The 24741-nt window shown below is 37.8% G+C and overlaps 1 protein-coding gene across 9 annotated transcripts in view; it reads left to right on the forward strand.

The window, feature by feature from the left end:
• The first annotated feature begins 5640 nt into the window (after positions 1-5640).
• LOC139971828 (uncharacterized) overlaps positions 5641-24741 on the forward strand; it is a 50442-nt gene continuing 31341 nt past the window's right edge. For 5 of the 9 annotated variants that reach the window (XR_011794500.1, XR_011794501.1, XR_011794499.1 and 2 more), the window contains exons 1-3: positions 5644-6031; positions 7306-8898; positions 22149-22309. Coding sequence is in view for 6 of the 9 variants with exons in the window: in XM_071978584.1 (XP_071834685.1) it covers positions 7330-8898; positions 22149-22309 (1730 nt within the window). In the remaining 3 variants the exon portion in view is untranslated. Of the gene's footprint in view, positions 6032-7305; positions 8899-22148; positions 22310-24741 lie in introns of all 9 variants that reach the window. The other 4 variants (XM_071978587.1, XM_071978588.1, XM_071978585.1 and 1 more) reach the window with 3 other exon arrangements.

Consider the following 24741-nt stretch of genomic DNA (forward strand, 5'->3'; position numbering starts at 1 on the left):
CGAATTTCTGCAAAGTGCCCTTTGATGTCGGTGCCCCCCAGATTAAAAGTGCTTCCGCCGCCCTTGGATTGGCCGGTAGATCTCAGCGATAGTATTGTCTCCTTTCTTGAAAATTTTGTATTTTAGCGGTTTTAAGAGCATCAGGGTACGTCCCAGAAGTGAAAACCCGATTGAAAATGTAACAGAGTATCGAGGCAATGGCGCGAGCAATGATGTGAAAAACCTGTATGATGTCAGCATTTTTTACCTCTTCTTTTAACATCTTCTTTGGCATTCCATTACCTGGAAACCATCTTTCTATAAGGGAATAATCAGGGCGGCGATTTGTTTCAAATATTTGGGGGGGGGGGGGGACATTTGCTTGGGTGCAGGCGTGTAGCAACTTAAAAAAAAACTACTTTCGGTGAAAGTCTGTGACTATTTTTGGTGATATTTAGTAACAAATTGTGACACGGTTAGACAGGCGCGTAACGAGGAATTTGCCAAGGGAGGGGCGAAGCTTGTGGGCAAACTATCTAAGCGTAGCGCCACCATGTGTTGGAGCGAAGCGTAAAAGAAAATTTTGGCCAAAAATGCCTCCCAGATCGCTGGAAATGGCCCTTCCCAGGCCTTGTAAATTGCATCTAAGCATTTTCTATTTTGAAATTACTAGCAATATCATAAAAAAAAATTAAAAAAATATGCTCGAGGGGGGGGGGGCGGTCGCCCCTTCGCCCGTCCCTTGGCTACGCGCCTGTGGTTAGAAATCTTGTAGGAGACAGGCCAAATGGAAACCCATGAACCATATCGATGTGGATCATATACGGTATATTATTGTACGTACTTACACTCATACACAAGATATGTACAGACATAATAATAATCATGAGTTACAACTTGCTATACGGTCACAGGTCACAGAAACGACCACGAAGAGTCATTTACCTCATGCAGCATGTGTTGGATGAAGTTTTAGCCACCGCCAAATATGATTTGGATAAATAATCTCACGCATTACTTTCTATTTATAGCCACAACAAAAAAACAATGCCACCAAATATTGGGGGGATATTAGATACTATATCCCCCACCTAATGTCCCCCGCCGTCCCCCTCCCATGATCGCCCCCATGGGTAAAGTATAACTCACTAGCTTGTTTGAAAAAAGAGAAACAAAAGCAAAGTTTGCCCCAACAGTCAAACACACACATTCAGTTGTAAACACAGAGCAGGAATTATATAATTCGACGGTCGTTAACATGCGTTTTCAGTACAGTGCGCCTTCTGTAGATGTCTTCTCGGCCTATGCGCTATGTCACGTCAGGTTTTTCAGCAACTATAGCATACTGCCGGTCCGCGGTCGAAGGGTCGTTCATGAGTGGTCATCATGGAGATTCGAGACCATTCAGACCAATGATATATTTTTCGCACATGTAATTTTTTTCGACACCCAAAACCCCAGTGGGAGGGCAACTGGGGGGGGGGGCGATAAGCTTTCATGGGGAGGCTGTCGCCCCCACGCCCCCGTGGCTACGTCACTGCAGTCTACAAAATACCAAAAAGGTTATTAGTGCCTAAAATCATCCTCATGTTTATTAAGTCGGTCAGTGTTGCCGTCTTTCTTGCTACTTGGCTTAATTTTAAACGACTTCTCGCTTTACTATTGATTAGAATTGGGATATACAATTAGTATAGACTATATTTTATATTATTTTACCTAGCCACCTCCACCCTCAAATGTCAGTTAGGCCCCCAATAAGTTGTCAGATTTTAGGAAATGCCCCCTCCCCCTAGACAAGTACCCTTCCCCTAAGAACAGACCTCTAGTTAAGCCTTGCCAAAAGTATGATAGCCCGATATTATTCTTAATTGTTACGTAATTCTTTTCAGCCTCGAGTATGAGTATTCTACGTCTGTGTATATGGTAAATAACGCCAACAGCTAATGTACAGTGTACAATTACCTGTATAGTTTAATATCTATTTGAATAATTACTATAACGATGATTAATATATTTCGACCAGCATTTGTCAAGATTCTGAATACTGTGTTCAGTCACGTGTTACCAAATACTTAAAGTCGGTCTACTGTTATTTTATATTGTTTTTTTTTTACGGAGAACCATTATGTAGCTCTCCATAGCAGGAAGAACATATCCGGTAGAGCCAATCGTTATTTACGCCAAACTGCACTTAGCCGCAAGCTGTGTTTCCACTGCTATTACACAAATTATAAACGCGTTCACGCACATGCATACTTCATTCGTTTCGACAAATACGCCTAAAAGTATGCTCTGCTCGGTGGCGTGCGCAGGGTGGGCTCGGTATGGGCCTCGAGAATGACCCCAGACCCCCTACAAGGAAGACGCAGTCAACCCACAGCCACACCCTTCCGTCGTAAAATTTTCGATCCGCCTACAGTCAGTCCTTCGTGGATCATGTGTACCGCAGTCGGCAAAATATTGCAAAGTGGCCCTCGTGTACCTTTCAAAGCATGTGCTCGTCGTTGCCATGGTTCTGCTTACGTACATATATATATATATATATATATATATATATATATATATATATATATATATATATATATAAATATATATATGCCACCCGTAATGTCCCATGTACTCCCTTTACTCTTTTATAAGTCACCTTTTTGTGTCTTTCATATTTGTGGGCAGTAGTCCGCAATATTTGGTGTATCAGTGACCGCAAACATTACATAAGTACCATTTGTCTATCTGCTTGGTTTAGGTTCTTGTAGACATACAAAGCGACAGACATGTACAGCGCCTGCCAATGTCAAGTTGGAACTTAGGGTAAATAGAGGGAGATATACCATTTCTTTTTTAGTCATAAGTGTTTTTGGACGATTTCCGTTGTCATACACCATATAAACTATCCTGTTGACTTTTGTAGAATAGTTCGCCCAACTATTATTGCGTCGTCTCAAAAGGTCTTACTACTTGTCACTTAGTAACACCTACCCATCTCCCCATGGATTCCCGAAACTTTGCCCACGGCTTCTTCAGTTTTCAGTATCAACCCATCCAGATATTTAGCAACAATATCTCAAGTCAATTATTGGGTGAGCATAGAATTATTTATTATATTTATTGCCCAATCATTATATTTATTGCCCAATCATGGGCTATTTTCTATATTATTGGTTGGGCAACATGGAATTTTCCGACTTTCCATCATGATAATTGTGTTTTAACACGGTTCAACATAACCCTGATTATATTGGTTTTATGTCTGTATGTGGGGGTGGGTGGGGTAGGGAATGTAACGCATTCTCACAAACTAATTATTTTTTTCTAGTCCAGGATTCTACACCACAGCCACAGTTCCCCAATACCAGCGATCACAGAAATGTTAATGATAACTAGTTGAGATATATATCATGCATAATTATGAGTGATTTTCATCCTCAGAGTCTACTTGAGATATGCCTCAATTGTGAATGGAAGGCTAGAAAGTATAGTTGTTGGGGGGGGGGGGGCGGGCGGGGACACAAGTATTGGAAGTGGAAAATCGCACTTGTTATAATATGCGCATCACGGGCAAACTTAGTTGTTAGAGCGATTTCTGGTTCAATAAATTAGTTGCCTCCTAAAATATGTCCCCAACCAGATGAACTTTTACAACCTCTTACCGTTCAGTCATTCATATACCTGCCTATGATTCAGGTTTGGGAGATTATCACGGTTTGATCTATAATAATAATAATAATACTAATAATAATAATAATAACAACAACAATAGTAATCATCAGCAGTTATTTTTACGAAAAAAAATTATATATAACAGAAACTCGCAAGGGTTTAAGGATTTCAACTTACACGTCGGGTGGCTTCCAATTCAACATTTCAAGTGAAATTTGGAATCTTTTCAATTTAGATGGGAAAACCGTATATTGCTCTGGTTTGAAAAAACCCACCTTACTACACCCCGGCGGAATCTCCGGATTGCTAAGCCTCATTGCTCCAAATGCCACCGCCTTTATCCACTCGGCCAGCACTGTCTTATAAATAAGGAAGGTATCCATAACTAATTTTGACATAAATGTTTTCGTAAGAGGACCTCCAAGTTAGCCTCTGAAGAAGATCCTGCTAGGATCGAAACGGCAGGCAGTCTAACTTATACATATTTACAGACACAGGCTTTTTGCAGTAGATAAGTAGTTTGGTAACATTGTTTCTCTCTTTAATAAAAGTTTCTATTAAGTTTCTATTCTTTTTTAAGTTTCTATTAAGTTTCTTTTATAAGTTTCTATTAAGTTTCTATTCTATTCTATTAAGTTTCTATTCTTTAATAAAAGTTTCTATTGGCGGAGTGTATAGCCTAGTGGTTAACGCCGGCGTCTCCCAGTCATGAGATCCCCGGTTCGATTCCCCGCCGACAGCAATGTGTGTCGTCTGGCAAGGGTGTTGTTCAATAACAACTTCCCGACATGGACGTTAAATGGATGTGTGCCGAGAGATTGGCTTCGGTCAGCTTGCGAGTCTATAAGCCTCCATGGCTTCTTTCGCGAGTTCCTGCTTGCGGGAAGATCACATATACATACATATTACCAAAACAACATAAATTAACCATTACGGTGACGTAGGAATGATCAAAAAGGAAGGGGGCAGACTTGACTACGGCTTCGTCATGGGTCTCCATGTGAAGAATGTTGTACATGGTACGACCAGGGTGATGTTAGGGAGTTCCATAACAACTCCCTGGTATGACGTAGTGAAATAGGTCGGATAATAATCGGGCCGGAGGCAGTTATTTTACGACGCTAAGCACGCAGTCACTTCTTTTTTTGTAGGGGGAAGCCGAATGGCTTACGGTAACCTACACCCCACGTCTGTTGGCTATCTAATTTTACAGATTTAGTTCTTTTTGTTTTTATAATTGGGAAAACCATGGATCTCTACTGGATGAAAAATCTCAGCGTATACTTTGGCTGCAACTTCCAATATGCTTTTCTCCATTGCTTCTTATGTCATCGCCTTTATAAACTCGACTATAGCACTGGTAGGCCTACACATGAACATTCCGGCTTTTTGCCAAAATACTCTTTTTTGTACATTTCAGCGTTTCTCGTCTAAATTTCGAGCCAAAGATTGGTCTCAGTTATGAGTAAATTAAAACTCGGATAAATTGATAATTTGATTGCCAGGCACTCATTTTGCTGATACCAAACATAGCAACCGCAAATTGTATTACTCTGAAGAATAACAAAATCCATTGCTTCTCAAACTTTCTGTTAGGCAAAGGAATTTCACATTTTTATTCAAGTTTGAGGACGGTTTTCATCTTATTCCTCTCTGTTGAATGCAGAATAACATCAACAGGTGATTTTATGCTTGACGATTATTAATGCGCAGAAATTCAACGCAGTTCTGCGGATTAATGACGTAATCAGTGGGCGGGACACGCAAGATGTCAAGAATATATCAGATACTGTTTGAGCCGATGCTATGAAATGTGTTATATTGTATTGAAAAAATATACATTAAACATTTAAAATCTAATTTGATTTATAAATGTAGTTTTCTGAAAAGATGGAAATCAATTTACCTAAATTTACTCAATAGTAAGACTGCTCTTATTGGATCCGTTATAACCGTGAAGCATTCTTCCTTCACGCCGCGCTTGACATGTTTGATCGTATTACGTGTACACTTGTATGTACTAAAGGAATACTATGATCGTTATTACAGTTCTATAATGTACATACATAACACAAATCAACGTATAACTACTATTACGAACTGTACCGAGAATAAAATTATGCTGTGTTAAGACAGCCTACGTCAATTATTGCCACAATATTCACCATATGCAACCAGGGTCAGAAATACTGTTGCTCCTTCAACTCCAGCTGCTCCGTCAACACAATTTTTACTTGCGTGGAAACGGATTTGTCCTGTGCGACTTCAAGATGAGAAGTGGAGCATTTAGCTAGCATAATTCAGTCCTAACTAACTAACTAGGCCCTACAGGCTACAGTTCACCTTTCGATCATCGTATTGTCATTAGACCACCCAGTTGAACATGAGTAAAGTTAGTTGCTTTCACATTCACTGCCTTTCTAAGCCTTCTTCAGAAAATAAATATTTCGGCTAGTAGATCTAACATCCTGTTGCTTACAACATACAACAAGGTCTAGCCTAGACAAGTCCTAACGATAGGCCTAACAAATATTGGCTTAACTAGTTACATGTACTATGTATTCTTAGGATATGCCTAGGCTAGTCTAGGCATATAGCCCAATGTTATTCTTAGCTCTTATTTAATGTTGACACTAACGTTAGGCCTAGCTTAAGTATATGTGTCAAGCTGTGCTAGGCGTGACAAAGTGAGGACAAGGCATATGGTTAGGCTTAGCCTAGGATGTAGGGTTGCTCTTGGCAAGGTACAGGGCCCTTCATTCCCTGGCCAACATTAGTTTCACCATTCATTGTAGAGCTGGGTCTTTGCTTTTAACACATGACCAAGGCTAGTTACCTGCCTAGGTTCCTATATTATTCATGTTAATGGGTCTGCCATACTGGTCTTCAGAACATTTTTTGTAATGTGAGTTGTGACTGTGAGTCATGTAAAGTTGTGCACAACTTCTAAATTAGCCCTGTTGAACAAATATTCATGTAGGATGGCTGTAAAATTCATGGATGTATTGGGCACATGTGTGACCAGCTATTGAAAAGAAAATTGGACCTCCGAATTTGGAAACTTCAATTAAACACATAAAATCAGTAAAAGGAAATTGTCCGTTTATCAAGAGGTGGTGTAACAATTCTCTTCCCCTACAACTTACAAGTATTCAAATTTGAGTAGGTTACAGCAATTATTTTTGAACATCACTTCTACAATAGATGGAATAGAAAGTAATACATTTATAAGGAAAACAGATTTATTCGAGCTCTTGTTGCTAATATATGTCATTTTTGTGACTAACTTCTCTGTGTTCACTTTAGCGTGTGTGTGTAAGTGTAGGAAGTTAGCAACCAAAAAAGTGTGTCACAAACTCCTAAACTGTAAGCCCGAACGACTTCAAATTTGGTGGGAGTGTGCATACTGAAGGCATATCTTTTAGTGCCTCTGTGACTTTTGACATTGTAGGGTCAGATGTCAAAGGTAGATTTTAAAGGCTAGGCATAGAGGTACATACATTCATGTATGCAAGTTCTAGCATGTATAAATTTGAAACCAAAACATGATATTTGAATAAGTGATGTTTGCTGGGTTTTCTTAAATCTCGTATTGATCGTATAATATTGAGTTGTTAAACTTTTGCACATAAGTTTCTTCATGTGTTATACCCCTGTTCTTCACAGAATAGTCTTCAGTAGAGTATCAACATGACGTCCACCAGTGATACCTTTGTACCAATCGTGTCTTCTTCACCGCCCCCGATTGATTTTGGATCCAGTGAAGATGAAGATGATGAGTTTGGGACATTTTCTGCCGCCAAAGTTGAGGAATCTGACTCATCGCCAGAAAAGGCTCCCAAACTAGACAGCAGACATTTCATTCCAATCGACAGTCCTAGTGGAACGCAGACCAATGACTTGAATTCTTTTGATAAGGCAGAAGAGAATTCTATAAATGATGAAACAAATTTGAAATCTTTGGATACTGATTTATCTAGTGATACTGGTAGTGTTAAAGGTAAGCAAAAAAATGAAGCAGAAAGGACCACAACCGTTTTTGAAATGTGGGACCCGCCAGCTGACATCCCGTCCCAGCCCAACCCTCCGACACTTTCCAACGGCATCTCCCATCAAGAGTCGTCCCACAGTTCAAGCGACAGTTTAGAATTCATACAAAGCGGTGACAGAGAGAGTGAGGACACTAAAGTTGGGGATACCCATGCTGGAGAAGGTAACTTTGATATGGGAATTAAAACAACCAGCAATGAACTAAGGGATCAAGATATAGCAAATGGTACTTCGGTGTCGTTATCGAGTTCCATTTCGAAAACAGACACTGAGAACAGGGAGGAAAGTAACTCGGGAGACTTTGGATCTTTCCACAAACCAAAAGAAATTGAATCCCCAGAAACTGCAAGAACAGAAATTGAATCTTCCAGCATTGAAAGTCCGAGCAATTTCGAAGATAACGTCTCGAAAGTTCCATCCTCCAGAACAGGGGAGAGCGGCAGCGTGTCGGAAGAAGATTCAGTCGGTATCGGTTCTATGTCAGATGGAAGCGGAAATGATAACATCATAAAATCAAAATCAGAACTTCCAATCGTAGGGGACACTTCTATACCCTCAGGTATTAATGACAATGACCATGAATTTGGTGATTTTGGTTCTTTTGCCAAAAACGTTGAGACTACTTCAAAAGAAGTGACTACTCAGGAAGGAGACAAAGGGCTTAGCCAGGGTAGTGGCTCTGCTAGCAAAGTCACGGAAGACGATGAATTTGACGAGGATTTTGTGTCTTTTCAGTCAACTTCTGTGAAAAACTCGTCGGAGGAGAAATCAGACTTAGTCTTAGGTAGTGATAATAAATTTGGGACTGTGGATGCCAAAGCAATGCAGCAAGGTGTCAAGTTAAAAAGTGATCCCAGCAAAGTTTTAGATAAAGTAGGTGATGAAGACGACGACGACTTTGCCGAATTTAGTGCTTTCAAAACCGACGACCATGCACCTGTTTTGTCAGGAGTAAGCACTTCAGCGGCTACTTCCAAAGAGCCAAGTTTTGCTGCATTTGATGCTTTCAGCGGTCAGGAAAGTTCTACAGGGAGTGATTGGGCCAGTTTTGGTACCGCGAATAGCCAAAAGGAAAAGGAATCGAACGATCACTTTGGTGATTTTGGAAATTTTGAAGCGCCTAGATCCAATCTGAAATTTGATGATGAGGATGACGAAGATGACTTTGCCTCTTTTGAATCATCGAGGAGCAGCTCGTCTGTCAATAAGGTCAGTTTTTAGAAATCTTTGTTTCTTTTGTACGCCTGAAATCTGTTGGCTCATTGTTTTGAATTTAATGGTATGCCGAACTAGAAAATTTTTTTTTTCAAAAGCAAAATGTATGTAGATATATGTACAAGAAACCTATTTTTTATGTATAGGACAACTAGGTCACTTCAGTTCAAAGCCTGTAAACGTATTAGAATTTCTTATTTGACATGTAGACGCATGTGAGTGGGTTCAAAGAACCTTATTGGTTTTTGTATTCGTCAAATGTCATTTGAGGTCAATAAAGGTGAAGTCTAAAAACCTTGTAAACAAAATAACTTGGATGGATACCGATATTATGCTATTGTACTGTTTGTCGTTAGACTGGGCCTCGTAGTGGAGTGCACTGAACACTGAGTTTTCCTACTTTATTTTCTTTTAAATTAAATCTTAAATAAGTTGCTGCAAAAGAAAAACATAGATGAGATAGTCATCGTCATAAAGGGGCAAATACAATTGTAGGCTAGGGTAGTGTCCATACGGTTCATGCTAGTGTTTGATAACTAGTACAGTTAATGCTGTGTAGCGGTTCTGCGAAATTTTCGGTATACCGGGTAATACCAGGTATTTGTCAGCGGGTATATCGGTATCTGTTTTTGCTTTATACTGACACACCCTAGTATGCATTGTTACTGATAATATGAGATCATTCTTATATATACTGCAATATTTGGTACAGTTCAAGTTTTGCAAATTTAGTACTCAAAGAATGATGAAAAGTGGGGGAGGAGTTTGGAGAGAGGGGGGAGGGGGGGGGTTGGTTGGTGGGAAGGTACAGAGGGGAAGAAGTTAGTTCAACTGTTTGTTTGTGCAACTACTTGTACGTACAAATTGCAAACATGGCAAGGAGACAGGTAAGCATTCATCGAAAAATCATCCTAGCTACAGTATGCAGTTTTCGGAAACATGTGGTATTAACTTACAGCACTACTGTACTGTACAAGTTCAGCTTACTAAACTTATCTGTCTAGGCAAAATGTCTATTATTGACAAACTGACCAATTGAACATGGGGCAAATTGATGTCCAGAGCAATCCATCCACGCTGGAAGTCAATCCATCCACTGCAAAAGAATCATGTCATGAAAGTTAATACATGTTTAATATTCATCGATACTGTACTTAGTTAATCTATTCCAATTGTACACTTTCATCATTAAATTATGTCTTCATGATAAAGCTTGACTGCTTAATTACTGTATTGGGGTCATTGAAGGCACACACTATATTTCTACAATCATGGTATTGTTTTAGTAACAAGTTCAGACGTCCATTGCTACTTTACCTAGACTATGAGCCTAGATATTAGACCTTTCTCCAATTAGACTGACCTCATGACTAACAATCTCAGACTGCCATAGTATACTGAATACCGTACGTAAATATTGATATAAAACAGCCATCTGACAGAGGAAAGAACAGTAAGACATTGGGACTCTGAGGGAGTATTACGCACTGTACAGTAAGATTAATGTATAATGCAGATATAGTCAGTTGGGGTAAAAAAAAACAAGGGGGTAGTTGGGGTAAAAAAAAACAACCCCTTTTTATAGAAGGGGAATATTTAGCCAAAGTTCCAATTTATTTTGGGTGATAGTCCTACATGTCTAGTTTATTATTATATAATTTCTGGAACTCTATGTCACTTCGCTGCCAATCACCGCTTCATCGAATCAAGCGAATGCTAAAATAGCGAAATTTGAAGTTTGTACCACATATCCGAAACTTTCTCCTGCATACCCAGCTTATATGATGTGGAGATTATTCCAGCAGTTACAGCATAGCAGTTAGTGATATTACACTCCCCCATGGTAGAATTACTCCAACTTCATTCACACTTCATGGGGGGCCCTTGTTTTTTTTTACCCCAAAAAAATTATGCAAATGGGGTAAAAAAAACAAGTACTTTCCGGCTCCAATGTACTCCCTATTTTGCCCGAATGGATACATTTTTCCATAATGTTGATTTTAGAGGTTAGGCAAATAGTTTTCATGTCTGTCATGTGTCAAAAATGTTAAATAATTGGGCAGAAGTAACTGAAATTGGCTCAACTCTAATGTTTCTACTATATGACACCACATTTGTGTAGCATCATATACACACTGTACAGTATGAATATGGCTGAGCATGACATATGACACGAGCCATCCATAATTACGAATTAAGACAATTTCACAATTTTTTCCCTTTTTCATGTAAAGGTAGTAGCTCATACTTAGATGTAATTATATGCAAACATGATTTTAAGATACATTCATGAAGAAAATAGCTATTTTCTAGCGTTGTTTTTTTTTACCCCGGCATTGTTTTTTTTTACCCCGAATTAAGCAAATTTTGGGGGTAAAAAACAACAACATTTTTCGCAGAAAACGACACTTTCCATTTACAAAAAAGTTATTTTTATTAGATTTTCTCTAAAAGAATCCCACTCCACACACTTGAACATTGGAACCGAAACAATACCTCTTACTCATCAATTTTTAGAGCAAACTTTAGGTAAATTGTTTTTTTTTACCCCACTTGCATGTATCGTACTGTAGATCTTCAGTATTGATTGGAGAAAATTCTTGAGTATCATTTCATAATTATCATCGGAACAAATATACAGCAAAAAATAAAAATAAATAAATACAATTGTCTAGTAAATCAACAAATTTCATTTTGAAACAGAAAACAGTAAATGTCTCCTCATGTCCTTGTTCTACTAGAGCTTCCTAACCGCACTTCATTTTCTGTTTGCTTGCATAAAGTGCAGAAGTACACAGTAGTATACTCAAATGTCCACTGTACATTCTTTCCTACCCATACAAACACATACAGTAGCCACTCTATTTCACCATTTCATTAATTCCAATGCACTAAGTCTTTGACTGCACTACACTGTGTATAAAGTAATGTCCAAATCTCTAGCTGTCATTCCTCATTACTGATTCCATTGATCCCCTCAAAAATCCAATTTCAGCTAGTCTCACATGCCATGTCATTCCCTGACATATTCCACTACAAAATTTGAAATTGCAATTTTGAAGCTTGCTGTGAAACGTTTGTTAAACACTAGAACGTTTTATGAAAAGAAAATTTTGTCTTGCACAAGCTGTAGCTTGGTGATAATTTTATGAAATGTTTTTTTTTTCAAAGGTGACTCCAATAGTCCACAACATTGTGAATTGTGATTATATATCAATCTGAAAATGCTTTTCTACTAAGTTAAAGAAAAGTATGCATTTGTGAAAGATGGATAACTCACTGGAAAAGAAAAGCCAAGGAAAAAAATGTAAAGGGTAAAAAAACAAAACAGAAATGTTGTGATCTTAAAGATATTCCCCTTGGCTGCTGACAGCTTACTTAAATTACTCTTTATTGTTTAACTGTTATCTCGAAAAAAGAAGACAGAATTGTCTGCTCCATTAATGTTACACCATGACACATTTTTTTTTCACTTCGGTTTCAAGTTTCTGTAATATCTGCTCCCTTGTTTAATACCTAATCATGAATTCATGATGTGTGACTATGAGGCCATCTGTCCTTGGGGTTCATTGAGAAACACTCCGTTCTGTACGGTGAATTCGTGGAACAGGCCTTTGCATTTTCAGTGATTTCACTTTAGACTCGACGACGACGACGACGTTAGTATATGGACATTGTGCTGTAATCGACCGTCGCAGTTAACAACAAAACATGTACCTCGGCAAGCTAAATATTCAACAATGATCAGTGCTGGTTATGTGAAAGTGGACCAATGAACAGCCAGTGTCAGGTTTGAAATATATTTAGTAAAAACTTACGGATTTGTTTTTTCTGTAATATATTTTCTGATTTTTACTGACTTAGGACTGTAACACTTAGGTTCCATTCATATTCATGGTGGTTTTAGGAAGCATACTGCAGAACAAGTTGCCAACAGGTAAAAAGGAATTGGATTGTTAATTAAGCTATGATATACAGTAGTACTTAGTAGTATACATTAGTACTGCAGATGTGTTATTCATGACAGACTATGTACAGTAGCTTACATGTGTAGTTACAGTAGTTAGGTATGATCATCATGCCCACCCAGTAAAGGATTACTGATATTGTGGGTTAAAACAGCTCAGTATTGGTTGTGTATAAATTTAGCTTCATTGAGAAAGGAAAATTTAGTTTCAGAGCTTGGGATTGGAGATACAGCAATGTTGTACTTCACAGCTTTCATAATTTCTTATATGGTGATGTTGTAAATCACATAAAGTATACATGTTACTGTAAGTGTTGTACATACTCAGTCAAGAACACATGCATGCCTGCAGGTTATTAGTACTACTGTAATGGTTAGTGCATGCTCATTCCTGATGATCTGCTGTTTGTGCATGTAATGAAAACCATTTTTTTTGTGAGTTGATATTGAAAAAAAACACATTGCTATTTGATGAAATCCCACAAAAATGTATTTTATTATCTTAAATCTGTGTCATTTTCAAAATTTTATTACAACATACCAAAATTTCAAGTGTAGCTTGTTGCGTATGATTAATAAAGTACATATTTTGTACTGTATGTACCTTAGTATCTGGGCGAAGAAATGTTGACAGCCGAATGGAATCCTTATTTAAATACTTTCTCATTAACCTTTTCTCTATTCTTAGAGGTTGTTAGAAAGTTGATCTGCTTCAAATTCAATGTCATTCTAGAATTGCTCCATATTCTTGGTACAAAGTTTGCTGACCAAATGCAAGAAAGTATTTTGTAGTTATGTGCCGATATATGTTTAATTTCCTTTTACCTGTTCCCAGTCAACTTGAATGCACACCTACTGTACGTTAATACTAGTGTTTGCACGGGTTATCCGGGTACCCGGGTACCCGCCCGACGTAATACTACCCGGTTCCTAATTTATTACCCGAATCCTACGCAAAGTGTGATTTAATACTTTTTTTTTTTTTTTGCAAATCTACGGTTAGGCAGATTTCCAATTGACTTAGTGTGGTGTTAAGCTAAAATATGTGGTCGAAGATAACAGCAATAACGAAGGTAACCCGCCCGACGCGATATATATATATATTTTATGGTCTGATCCAATAGACATGTAGAGCAAGCATAAGCAGCGGCGGCTTTGCGATGTTAACAACATTACTACTAATTAGTAGTAATGTTAATTATATTAAGTAATTAACAAGTTTATGACAGAAAAAAAAGCAAATAGAAATTATTGAGGAAGGTTTTATACCTAACCTTACACATACGTTTTTGAACATGAAAACATTGTCAGTAGAGAATATAATTCATTTATTATAGCATTTAATATGTAATTTCTTGAAAATCGTGATACACGAGGGTTAACAATTTTTTTCCCGGGTACCCGGATACCCGACGGGTAACCGCTCTCGGGTACCCGGTTCCCGATTTTTGGACCTGTGTAAACACTAGTTAATACCTGTCAAAAATTACTAACATTTCACCACTGCCCTCTCTCTGATCTACTTGGTGAATCAAGGTGTAATTGGCTAAGAATCTACCATTAATGAGTTACACCCAGACTGGGTGTAACTCATTAATGGTGACCCAGTACCATTTCGTGGATTTTACATGCTGAAATATCGATTTGATTTTTCCTTCTGAGGATCTCAGCTTATAGATGACCCAAAGTTTACAATTCACATATATATCAAACACTGATCTATGGGTCCTTTGAAGTTAAAAAAAATCATACATTGGTCATCATTGCAATTTTATACAGTTTGTGTTTAATGTTAATTACATGCGATGTACAGTACGTTATAAAATGTTTAAATATGTTGGCGGCCCAGTTACTTTCTCTTCAGAAATTTGACTTTGTGGAAAATTACCATTTGCTATTTTGAGTACTGTATAGTTGATGGTACAGTTGTGTAGAAGTGATACAAAGATATCGCAAACAGTGTTGTATTAACACAAATAGAAAATCTAATAGTACCAGGGCAAATTTCTAAGTTCTCTGCAATCTCTTGACATTGTCAAAAAATGTAGCAAGATAACCCCAAAAATGACCAGTATTTATGTATAGTACATATGAAATATATGATACTGTATGATACAGTATCATATGATTAGTTTATTTGTAGAAATGAACACCAGCTTTGGGCCAGTAAGACTCTGGATTGGTCCTTCTATTTGACCTACCACTATCGTTGTTTCATTTCAGTATCCCAAAGTGATGGTGGATAACACCAATTTATGTTTCTTACCTATTTGGCAGTATTTAGTTAAAATGTAATCTGGATTTGATTAAAACAACTAATCATCCGCCAAAGCTGGAAAAAGCCAAAAATTTGGTTCTCGGACAACTGGACGATCGTAAAGAAATTGCCCTTTCAGTACACATGTTATGTTGAGTACACTTCAACTATGGTGACTGGGTAAACCTAACTTTGCATATAACCATAACTTCTCATGCTGTGTTACTGCACAGTGGGCAATAAAAGCTGTAGTGAATATGTTCGAAAGTTCTGTTTTGGTCTTATTGAATCAATGTTTTAGCCTACAAATTATCAACCAAGGCAGTCAAAATTGCTAACTTGTGCATGACAGTTTAACCACGTTGAGGACTCAAGTTTGTATTTTGTAGGAACTCTTAAGCCTATTTTCTGATATATCATACAGTAAACATATACAGTAAGCCAATGCATTGGAAGCACATTGCTTACGGTTTCGCTGTAAGACATTTAAGCTACTCATTACAACCCACTCATTTTGTATAGTGCCGTAACTCTCACCCTCTCATCATGTATTATTATTATTATTCCTAAATCACCCAATTCTAGGTACTACAGTTAAAGCTGTAACAGTCTTATCTGCTAGATCCATTTTCTCATTCTAGGCAAGTCTATTTCATCCCGTAATCTGGATTACAACACATAATTCGTTTCATTATGCATTCTCCTCGGTGCACTCCTGCTGTGTTCAGTCTTCTGTGCTGTTGAAACAACTCAAGTGGCAATCTTTCTACTCGAAAATTCTTGCTAAATGTCACTACAGTAGGTTGTTCCAGCAAAGTGCAATATTTCGAGTATAGTTTATTGCATGGGAGTGGTTTATTACAGTATACAAATAATGAATGGTTCCCATTCGTGCAATAGTGCAAATATTTCATTCGTTGAAAGATGGAATGTTCCATTCAACGAGGCGCAGCCGAGTTGAATGGAACAAATAACATCTTTCAACGAATGAAATATTTGCACTATTGCACGAATGGAAACCATTCATTATTTGTTTTATACAACATATTATATTAAGATGGGTAAAATGCACTCATGCAACAGATTGTTTTGAACAGACAGGTTTCTCTGCTCTCTTACCATTGAAAAAAAGTGCTACCAAAAAAGTATAACCCATGGTTCTATTTCATAGAGTGGAAAAGAGTGGATTTTGCATGCAATCAACGAGCAACTGACCAATCAAATGACCAGAATACAATTCCTCCCTTATCCCACTGGATGAATGAAAATTCAGTATCAGTACTGACAGATTGACGTAAACAAGGACCAAATTTGGAACTTGGTTTTAGTAATCTAGTATTTTCAGTGTTTGTTAGATACCTGGAAGCGAAAGCAAATTATGTAGACCTGGGTTGTATCTGTGTCATGTGTTATTAAGATCATCAGGGTGAAAGCGTGTGATATCATGCATGTTCAAGGCCAAATGACAAAAGAAATGACAAATTTCACCTCCGTGTTTGCTGTTGTGGAAAGACTGTGGATGAAGTGAACTATGTGATTAAATGTTTTCCAACGTTTTTGTTACTTTTTCTGAACGATGTGGCTGTTTGATCCACAGTAAGATTACTCTCATCTCTGTCTTTGGTTATTCCTTCAAGTCTGATTATGCATGAGTGCCCATTTCAAGCTCTCGTTTGAGTTGGGTACAGGCTCTCTCTTGTTGGTACAAGTTCTTCAAGTTGGTAGTACCTACAGTATATTCCAGTAATCCTGATGGTCAATTAACATCAGAGGTTGTTAATATGAATTCTCTAAGAGTGCCACCTTACATCTATTGGTTGGAGTATATTTGAGCAAAAACAATAAAAATCTGACTCTGTATACTGTACCTTGATTAATGTGCAGGGTAGGCTGGTAGGGTCATGAAACCTAGTTGGCCCCAGGGAGCCCTCATTAAGCAAAACATTGTGTTTCATTTTTTTTTTTTGTGTGAGTGTAACCTATGGCTGGACTTCATGAGTGGGTCCCCCTATTGATAGCAATTGGCCTAAATCATAAAATTAGGGTACTACTGTCTAGAGCAGTGTTGTACATACTGTAATGAGTACAAATTACAGATAATGAGCCATATAGGTAATGTACAATGACTTGAGACAATGGCTCGATTTGAGTCAGGGAAATCAACGATCTTGACTTGACTCGTCTTAAAATCAAGTCAAAAATGACTCGTTACAACTCTGCATATGTACAGTTATTACTGAGATAGTAGTCCTTTCAAATAATGGATTGAACGAAATAAGGGATGCATCGGATTGGGCATTTCAAGTCTGGCTGGATACTGGATTTGCCAGATTAACATGATGGAATCTTTAGAATGAAGAGGGGGAGGGGGGAGGGTTTGGTGGTATGGATAGAAAAGTCTTTATACCATTTGCCTCTTATTTAAATGTTATTCAGTGGGTGATGATGTTTTACAAAGAGATCATCCTTTGATTGAGTTGACTGCACTGTAGCGAATATACCCGATTGGAAAATTCTTCCAATCCGGTCAGATTCTGACAGGATTTGAAATTGCATGAACATCAAATCGTTCTGAGGGGACACATTCTCGTATAATAGACTGTTAGGTTATGAAAATTTCACATATTGTATAAAAATATAATGTGCACATGCTCCCTTCAATTGTGTCGTACAGTTAAGTACTATATATAGAGTATGCATGCTTTGAGCTGCCTATTTAGGCTGCCCTGATCTACTGTAGGTATTGATTTGTAGGTGTTAACATGAGTGAGCAAATGGCATACATAATCGGACTTTAGGACAGATTTTGAAATTCGTTGTCACAGGAAAAGAATTATGCATGCAGTATGCAAGGCAGTGAAGGAAAATAAATGGAAAATGAGAGTCAATTTTATACAGAATCTTTGCTGTTTCTTTTCTGCTAAAAGACATTATGGTCATTCCATAACTTAGATCTGCTGCTCGGCGCTCGCTGTATTTTTGGTTTCTCCGTCATGCAGTACTGTGAATCAATAAAAAAGTATTCTCAGAGAACTGTATGAATCATTGCGCATTTCTGCTAGTTGATCCTCAAGTAAAGTAGGGAAATTTTTCTTTTTTTCTAGGACAGTAGGTTCTTTATTTTAGAGTGGCTTAGTTCCCCCTCCCACCCCACCTTAAAGTATTTTGAATAAAATGTTAAACTGTGCATACTGTTCTGTGTGTTACAAGGATACCGGGAATGTCATTAAAGTTTGTTCTATTTAAGATATGTATGGAATATACATCATCCTTAAATTACACAGTGCCAGTTGCACTGGGTTTCTGCAGATACTGTACTGTACTATAGTTCTATAAATGTGTAACTGCAGCCTATTTTGTTTAAATTTTATGAGAGGGCAGGAGGTGAATGAACCGTTTAACAATGAAGGAGGTGTTGCCCTGGGGGTCATTGAAGCCTCTCCTACTGTATGCTAGGTTTGGGTTTTCCCCAGAAAAGGTTGGTTCCTTCTGAGGCATATTTAGACTATTACTGTATAAGTTACAGTAGGTTTATGTAAGTACTGGAGGCCTAAGTGCAAGGTATTACTAATACATATTTTGTGTGAGGTTGAAAAAGGTAGGGGAGGGTGGGGAGGGACACCCATAGTAGTGGTACAATTCACCCCCCCCCCCCCCGGCTGAATGCAAACATCTCCAACTGAACCATTCTACCTGACTGATGACCCTTTGTGCACGCCACTGCATGCTATATCACAGGTTCCACACTCGTGCGTCTCCACTCAGCTTTTGATTGTAATACTGTATGTTAACAGTTTATATACACTTTCATATGACAGAGACGAATGACGAAAAGTGGAGATTAAACAGATTTACGACCCTCAATACTTTTACTTTTTGTTTAAAAAAAAATCAAAAAGCGGAAAAAAAGAAAAGGGAGGCAGCTGTCAAAAAGAATTAGGTAGGGACATGAAACGTGTATAGATAGTAGTGTTATTTGCTTTTATGGTGGCTTACTTAAAAGCAAAGGAATGGGAAATCTGATGAACATAAAATTCACTGACTAAATATCAGTACTTAATTAGGATGACATTTCAACATGTAGCCAATTATAAAAAGAATAGTTCTGAGGTTTTTACAAACAGATGAACCGAAAGATATAAAGCAACACTTTATCACAGTCATCTGATTTACACATTGAGAGAAAATGACATTTGAAAGATACCACAAGCCCCCTTAAATTAAAAAGTGCAAACCTGGCTGTAATGTGACTCATCCACTTTGTCCAGACTATAAGTTCAAGAATAGTCAACAGACTGCACATGATCTCTACATTACCATTATGACACTTGACTTCCTGGTATTGCAAGGTACATTAGACGACTTCTAGCCAGTTGGCAGGACGGTTTGTGCACTTATTTACTTTGCATTTCTGTAGTGAAGTAGATCGTTGGGAACCCAGAGAGATAGTTTTCAAAACATGAAATAGATGAAAAAGGGCATCATATATTGGGCAGGTCCAAGCTATTTGCACTGTGACGTACGGGACATTTCAGAGACTTAAATGTGTCTAAAAGTTATAAAAAATCTATTTTCCAGAACCTTTTTCAGGTTTTCATATTTGTTATTGCTGCTACTTTATTACAAACTTATGAAGATTTCCTACACTTGCTTTAATTAGGTCCCATCTTAATAAATGTACAGTGTGACGTACGGGACCAGAGAATTTTGTGTTTTTTTTGCTAAAGAGCAAAGTTGAAATCGCTCTGAAATTAGGAGGGCAGTGATCAAGCTGTTATAACTAGTGAATAGCCTAACCTTCCAAGGGCTAAGCTGTAACATATTAGAAAAAAATATGAAGCCATTCCAGTTCAGTGATTACACAAATGAAAATTGTCCTGTGACGTACGGGACATGTGACGTACGGGACATGTGACGTACGGGACAATTTGTCCAAATAAAAATTGACTATGAAAACTCATATTTTTATTTCTGAATATACCATAACAAGCTGATTTCTACATAAAAACATTAATTTGGATATGTCAGAACAATGTCATTTGTAATTTCATGCCATATTTCCTTCTTTCGGGGATCGAAAAGAGCAGTGACTGTACTTGTGAGATCATTCCACTACATAAAACATGGAATGCGTAAAGTATAAATCTACTCTACACATTCATCAAATACTCATAACATCAATTTTAGCTTTGTTAGACCACAAATGATCCAAGATGCAAGTTTTGGTGCAAAACTGTCTCGGTATATACTGTACAACACTGTATCATACTCCCCACTATTGACCCTCAAGTTGAAATATGATCCATCCCATTCAAAACATACCAAAATGTCCACAGTATAACATCCACATAATGTCCATCTATGAAACTAGTACAACAAAGAAAACTCTATAGACCTAATAATGGTTACCAGACCAAATACTCATTACATCAATTCTAGCTTTGTTAGACCACAAATGATTCAAGATGCAAAGTTTTGATGCAAAACTGTTTCGGTATATATACTGTACAACACTGTATCATACTCCCCACTATTGACCCTCAAGTTGAAATATGATCCATCATATTCTACCAAAATGTCCACAGTAACGTCCACATAATGTCCATCTATGAAACTAGTACAACAAAGAAAACTCTATAGACCTGATACTGGTTACCAGACCAAATAGTCATAACATCAATTCTAGCTTTGTTAGACCACAAATGATTCAAGATGCAAAGTTTTGGTACAAAACTGTTTCCGGTATATACTGTACAACACTGTATCATACTCCCCACTATTGACCCTCAAGTTGAAATATGATCCATCCCATTCAAAACATATCAAAATGTCCACAGTAACGTCAATGTAATGTCCATCTATGAAACTAGTACAACAAAGAAAACTCTATAGACCTAATACTGATTATTGAACAAACTCATGAGTGTTTGTCCTCTGCAAAAATTGGGCGAGCAAAACTCTACACTTGTAACTAAAAATCTCAATGTCTACTATCAAAGTTCAGGACACAAGAACATTGTTGCACAGTCATGATAGTCACACTTCACAATAGGCCTACGAAATGTTGAAATGCAAACTCAACATTCTTGAAGTTGTCCTCATTCAATGTCGAATAGCATTGTAGATGATTCTGTATCCCACACACACACACAATTGACTTCCCGATAGTATATTGAACAACACCTGGGCTGTTGGTGGTCATCAGTTAATGGTTTATTTGAAGCCATGTTGTGCTCTTCAGGCATGCAGGTATTATAAGTTGCAACTACCATCTTTCAACAAAATAAATTTGTAAGCATTGGAAGGTTTCCAGTAGAGGTCCCCATTGGAGCCCATGCATGTTTATTATGTATAAATACAGGGTTTCCCCCACACTATGTCCCGTACGTCACATTTTGTCCCGTACGTCACATTTTTAATTTTGATAATTAGATTTGCTGTGAATATTTTTTCAAATTTTTTGGGATGGATTTTGTTGAACAATGTTCTTAATTAGAACTTTACAGAATATCACCCAAAAAAATTGTTCGTCCATATCAAAACTTGAAAAAAAGTGCTGAAAATTGTGACGTACGGGACATCAGTATTTGGACGCTAGCTAATTAGCATATTTAATTGATGAACCCCCAAACATAATATGTCAAAATTATTGGAAGGAAGGGTGTATCATGTCCCACATAACTTATATTCAATAAATTCATATTGCTGGCAGGGAAATAGGATTCCAAATGTCCCGTACGTCACGCTGCAATTTGAATTTATGCAAATTAGCCGGCTGTAATTGTTCGGCTGTAATTTTTTCTTTCCTGTAATAAATATTGCATTTTTTAAAATATAAACATAAAAACTGTTGATTTCATCAAATTGATATTTTCTTTTTCCAATTTAATATATATTTATCTATCTGCATAAATATTGCATTATTTTTTATAAATTAAGAAAAAAAATGTTGGATTTTATTAAATTGAATATTTCTCTTTCCCATATTGTTATGATATTTCCTCATTCTAATTTATTCAGGGTGCCAGTCTGAGGGTCAACCAAGTCCTCGATGGCTGTTTTCCTAATTCTGCTGTCTCTCTCATCTCAAGCCTTTCCATCTCCCTTCAACCTCTCTCGAGTTTGATTAACTCGTCAGAAGCCCACCCTGTCAGCGGTAGTCTGAAACTTGCAAATAAAAGGTATGATATTTGACGGGAGTAACAACAATTTTTTTCACACGTTTAATGTATTCTCTGATACGAGTGCAGTACTGAGCACTTGAATGATTAGACACTCATCTACTGTAAAGAGGCCCGTGTCAAACGTACTCTGTAGTTTGACACCAGTAGCCCGGGCTGTTTACGGTTTACGGAAGAAGATAGATGATTTGGACACCCTGTAGACAGTATGTCACAGGGTAGCGAAAAAACATGGTCTGTAATTTCTCGTGATTCAGTGTCTAGTTTGCCTTTAGTTTGGTCTGATGGATCACCTACGTGTGGTTAATATGAGAATATATACCTAATACATAACAGTAGGTATGCATATAACAGTTACAAGAAAACAGAATTATCAAGTGTTTGCCCATTACCGACTGTCGAATGATTGTGTTGCAATCAACCGGAAATAGATTTTGGTTTGCTTCGCTCCTCTGATACTAGTCTCCACTCAACTGATACACTCCCCCATCTACCTAATGTATATACAAAGAATGGTAGCATTGTTGCCCTGCACCCCCTTTCCCTGAGGCCCATTTATTCATCACTATCCACTTTACCCTCTTGAGGAAAGAAAATGAAGTAATAGTCTCCTTAGGGTTAATGTATCACAGCTGGGAAGATGGATGTTTGGATGTTGATGTGTTTCTCAAAGTAAGGCGGGTAGCTAGCCTTCTGAAGGACTGTTTTCATGTTTTCCTGCGCACCTTTCTGTTTTCATCGTGAAATGGTTACATGGTAACCCAGAGGATTCAGTTTTGCTACCGGTGCTGTGGCCGAGTGTGTAAAGGCGGTGGCATTTGAAGCAATGAGGCTTAGCAATTAGGATGTTCCGGGTTTGATACCCGGCCGGGTCATATTAAGGTGGGCTTTTCATCCAAGAGCAATCTACGGTTTACTCATCCGAAATGACTTTCTAAATTGAACAAAATTTCAAATTTGAGTTTAAATGTTGAGTTGGAAGTTGCTAGACAAGTAAGTTGTAATCCATGAACCCTTGCGGGTTGCTCCCACATTTGTGGTCCCTCGAGCATCGTAAAAATAACTGCTGATTATTCTTATTATTATTAGTTGTGGCTAGTAGCATATACTGTGGCAGATATACCATATTTACTTCGTTCCTCGCTTACCTGTCTCCCCCCAACCTATGCACCTCATTCTACCGCGCCTAGAATGTCCTGGTAACCTTTTAACACTGTGCACCCTCTGTGACCCGGCTTCACGGGTCACCAACCTTCCTTCTCATTCTACCATATACCATATATTACCATATATTACCATATATAGGCTGCAAAGTTGCAAAATCCTAAAAGAGTTCTTGACGTGAATAAAATTCATGCTCCAGAAGGTAGTTGTGAATTTTTTTGCCCACAGCTGCTTTTTCTAACCACAATGTCTAGGTTTACATTTGGAGGCCCACCCACTTTTGTGTTCTGAAGGGCTTTAATTTAAAAACTAACCCAAGTGTCACCTCATGTTCCAACAATGAAAGATCTCACAGGTAATATAGCTAGCATATAATCTACAGGTAGGGTGAGCATATAAATATAGATCTATGTAGTCAATTGGTTATTCAACAAATCATTTTCCTCGTTCATGATTAAGTCTTGTTTCTAACTAGTGGTATAAAAAGCCTTGCTGATTGTGCAGATTGCGAAATAACATCAAGGACACAGCCCTGCATCTGTGAATATCATACAAATTTTCTAGTTGCTTTGGTGCTTTAGTATGAAGAGCCGTCCCCCTCCCCTCCCCCCCCCCGGAAACTGCCTTCCCTAATTTACATAAGTCTCAAAGCCATGTCTTTTGTCATCATCCTTGTCTCCAAGAGAAGAAGGACAAAAGTAATTCCATTAGATGAATGTCAAATCAAATAATCTTGTTTATCTGGCAAGTCAAGATCTCCATCCTATCATGTGGCTGTAAATTTGATGGGTTAAATGCACTATTTCACCTGAGACATTCAGTGCACACTTAAGTGACATGACTTTTCAATTATAGTGTGTCGTATACAGTATATGTATATATGCCATTTCATTTCATCTTGTTCAAACCTTAGATTGATGAAGATGGTTTCACCTCATTAAGAAAAAGAGCTAAATTCCCTCGTGAAAAGTCACATCGGGAGAAGTCTTGTATGTTTTCAGTCACGTTGACCTTTTCTTTGGTTGTGTAATTTGGGTATGCATTGATTTTAATGGTTTCCTCTGATGCATTGAAGAACGGAGATTAATGAGGCTATTCCGTCCAACTGCTGGCTAACTTGTAGCTAGAAATCAGCTGCTGAGAAAAATTTGAAAGTAATTGATTTATAACAAATTAAGAGGTTTTGAACAAATGACAAAAACAAAGAAAGGAAAAACGTACTGTTCAAGTGAGTCATTGGTCTCATTTGCATCCAGTTGCTTCCAGCT

This window comes from Apostichopus japonicus, chromosome 8 (genome assembly GCF_037975245.1).
Source record: "Apostichopus japonicus isolate 1M-3 chromosome 8, ASM3797524v1, whole genome shotgun sequence".
Classification (NCBI taxonomy): domain Eukaryota; kingdom Metazoa; phylum Echinodermata; class Holothuroidea; order Aspidochirotida; family Stichopodidae; genus Apostichopus; species Apostichopus japonicus.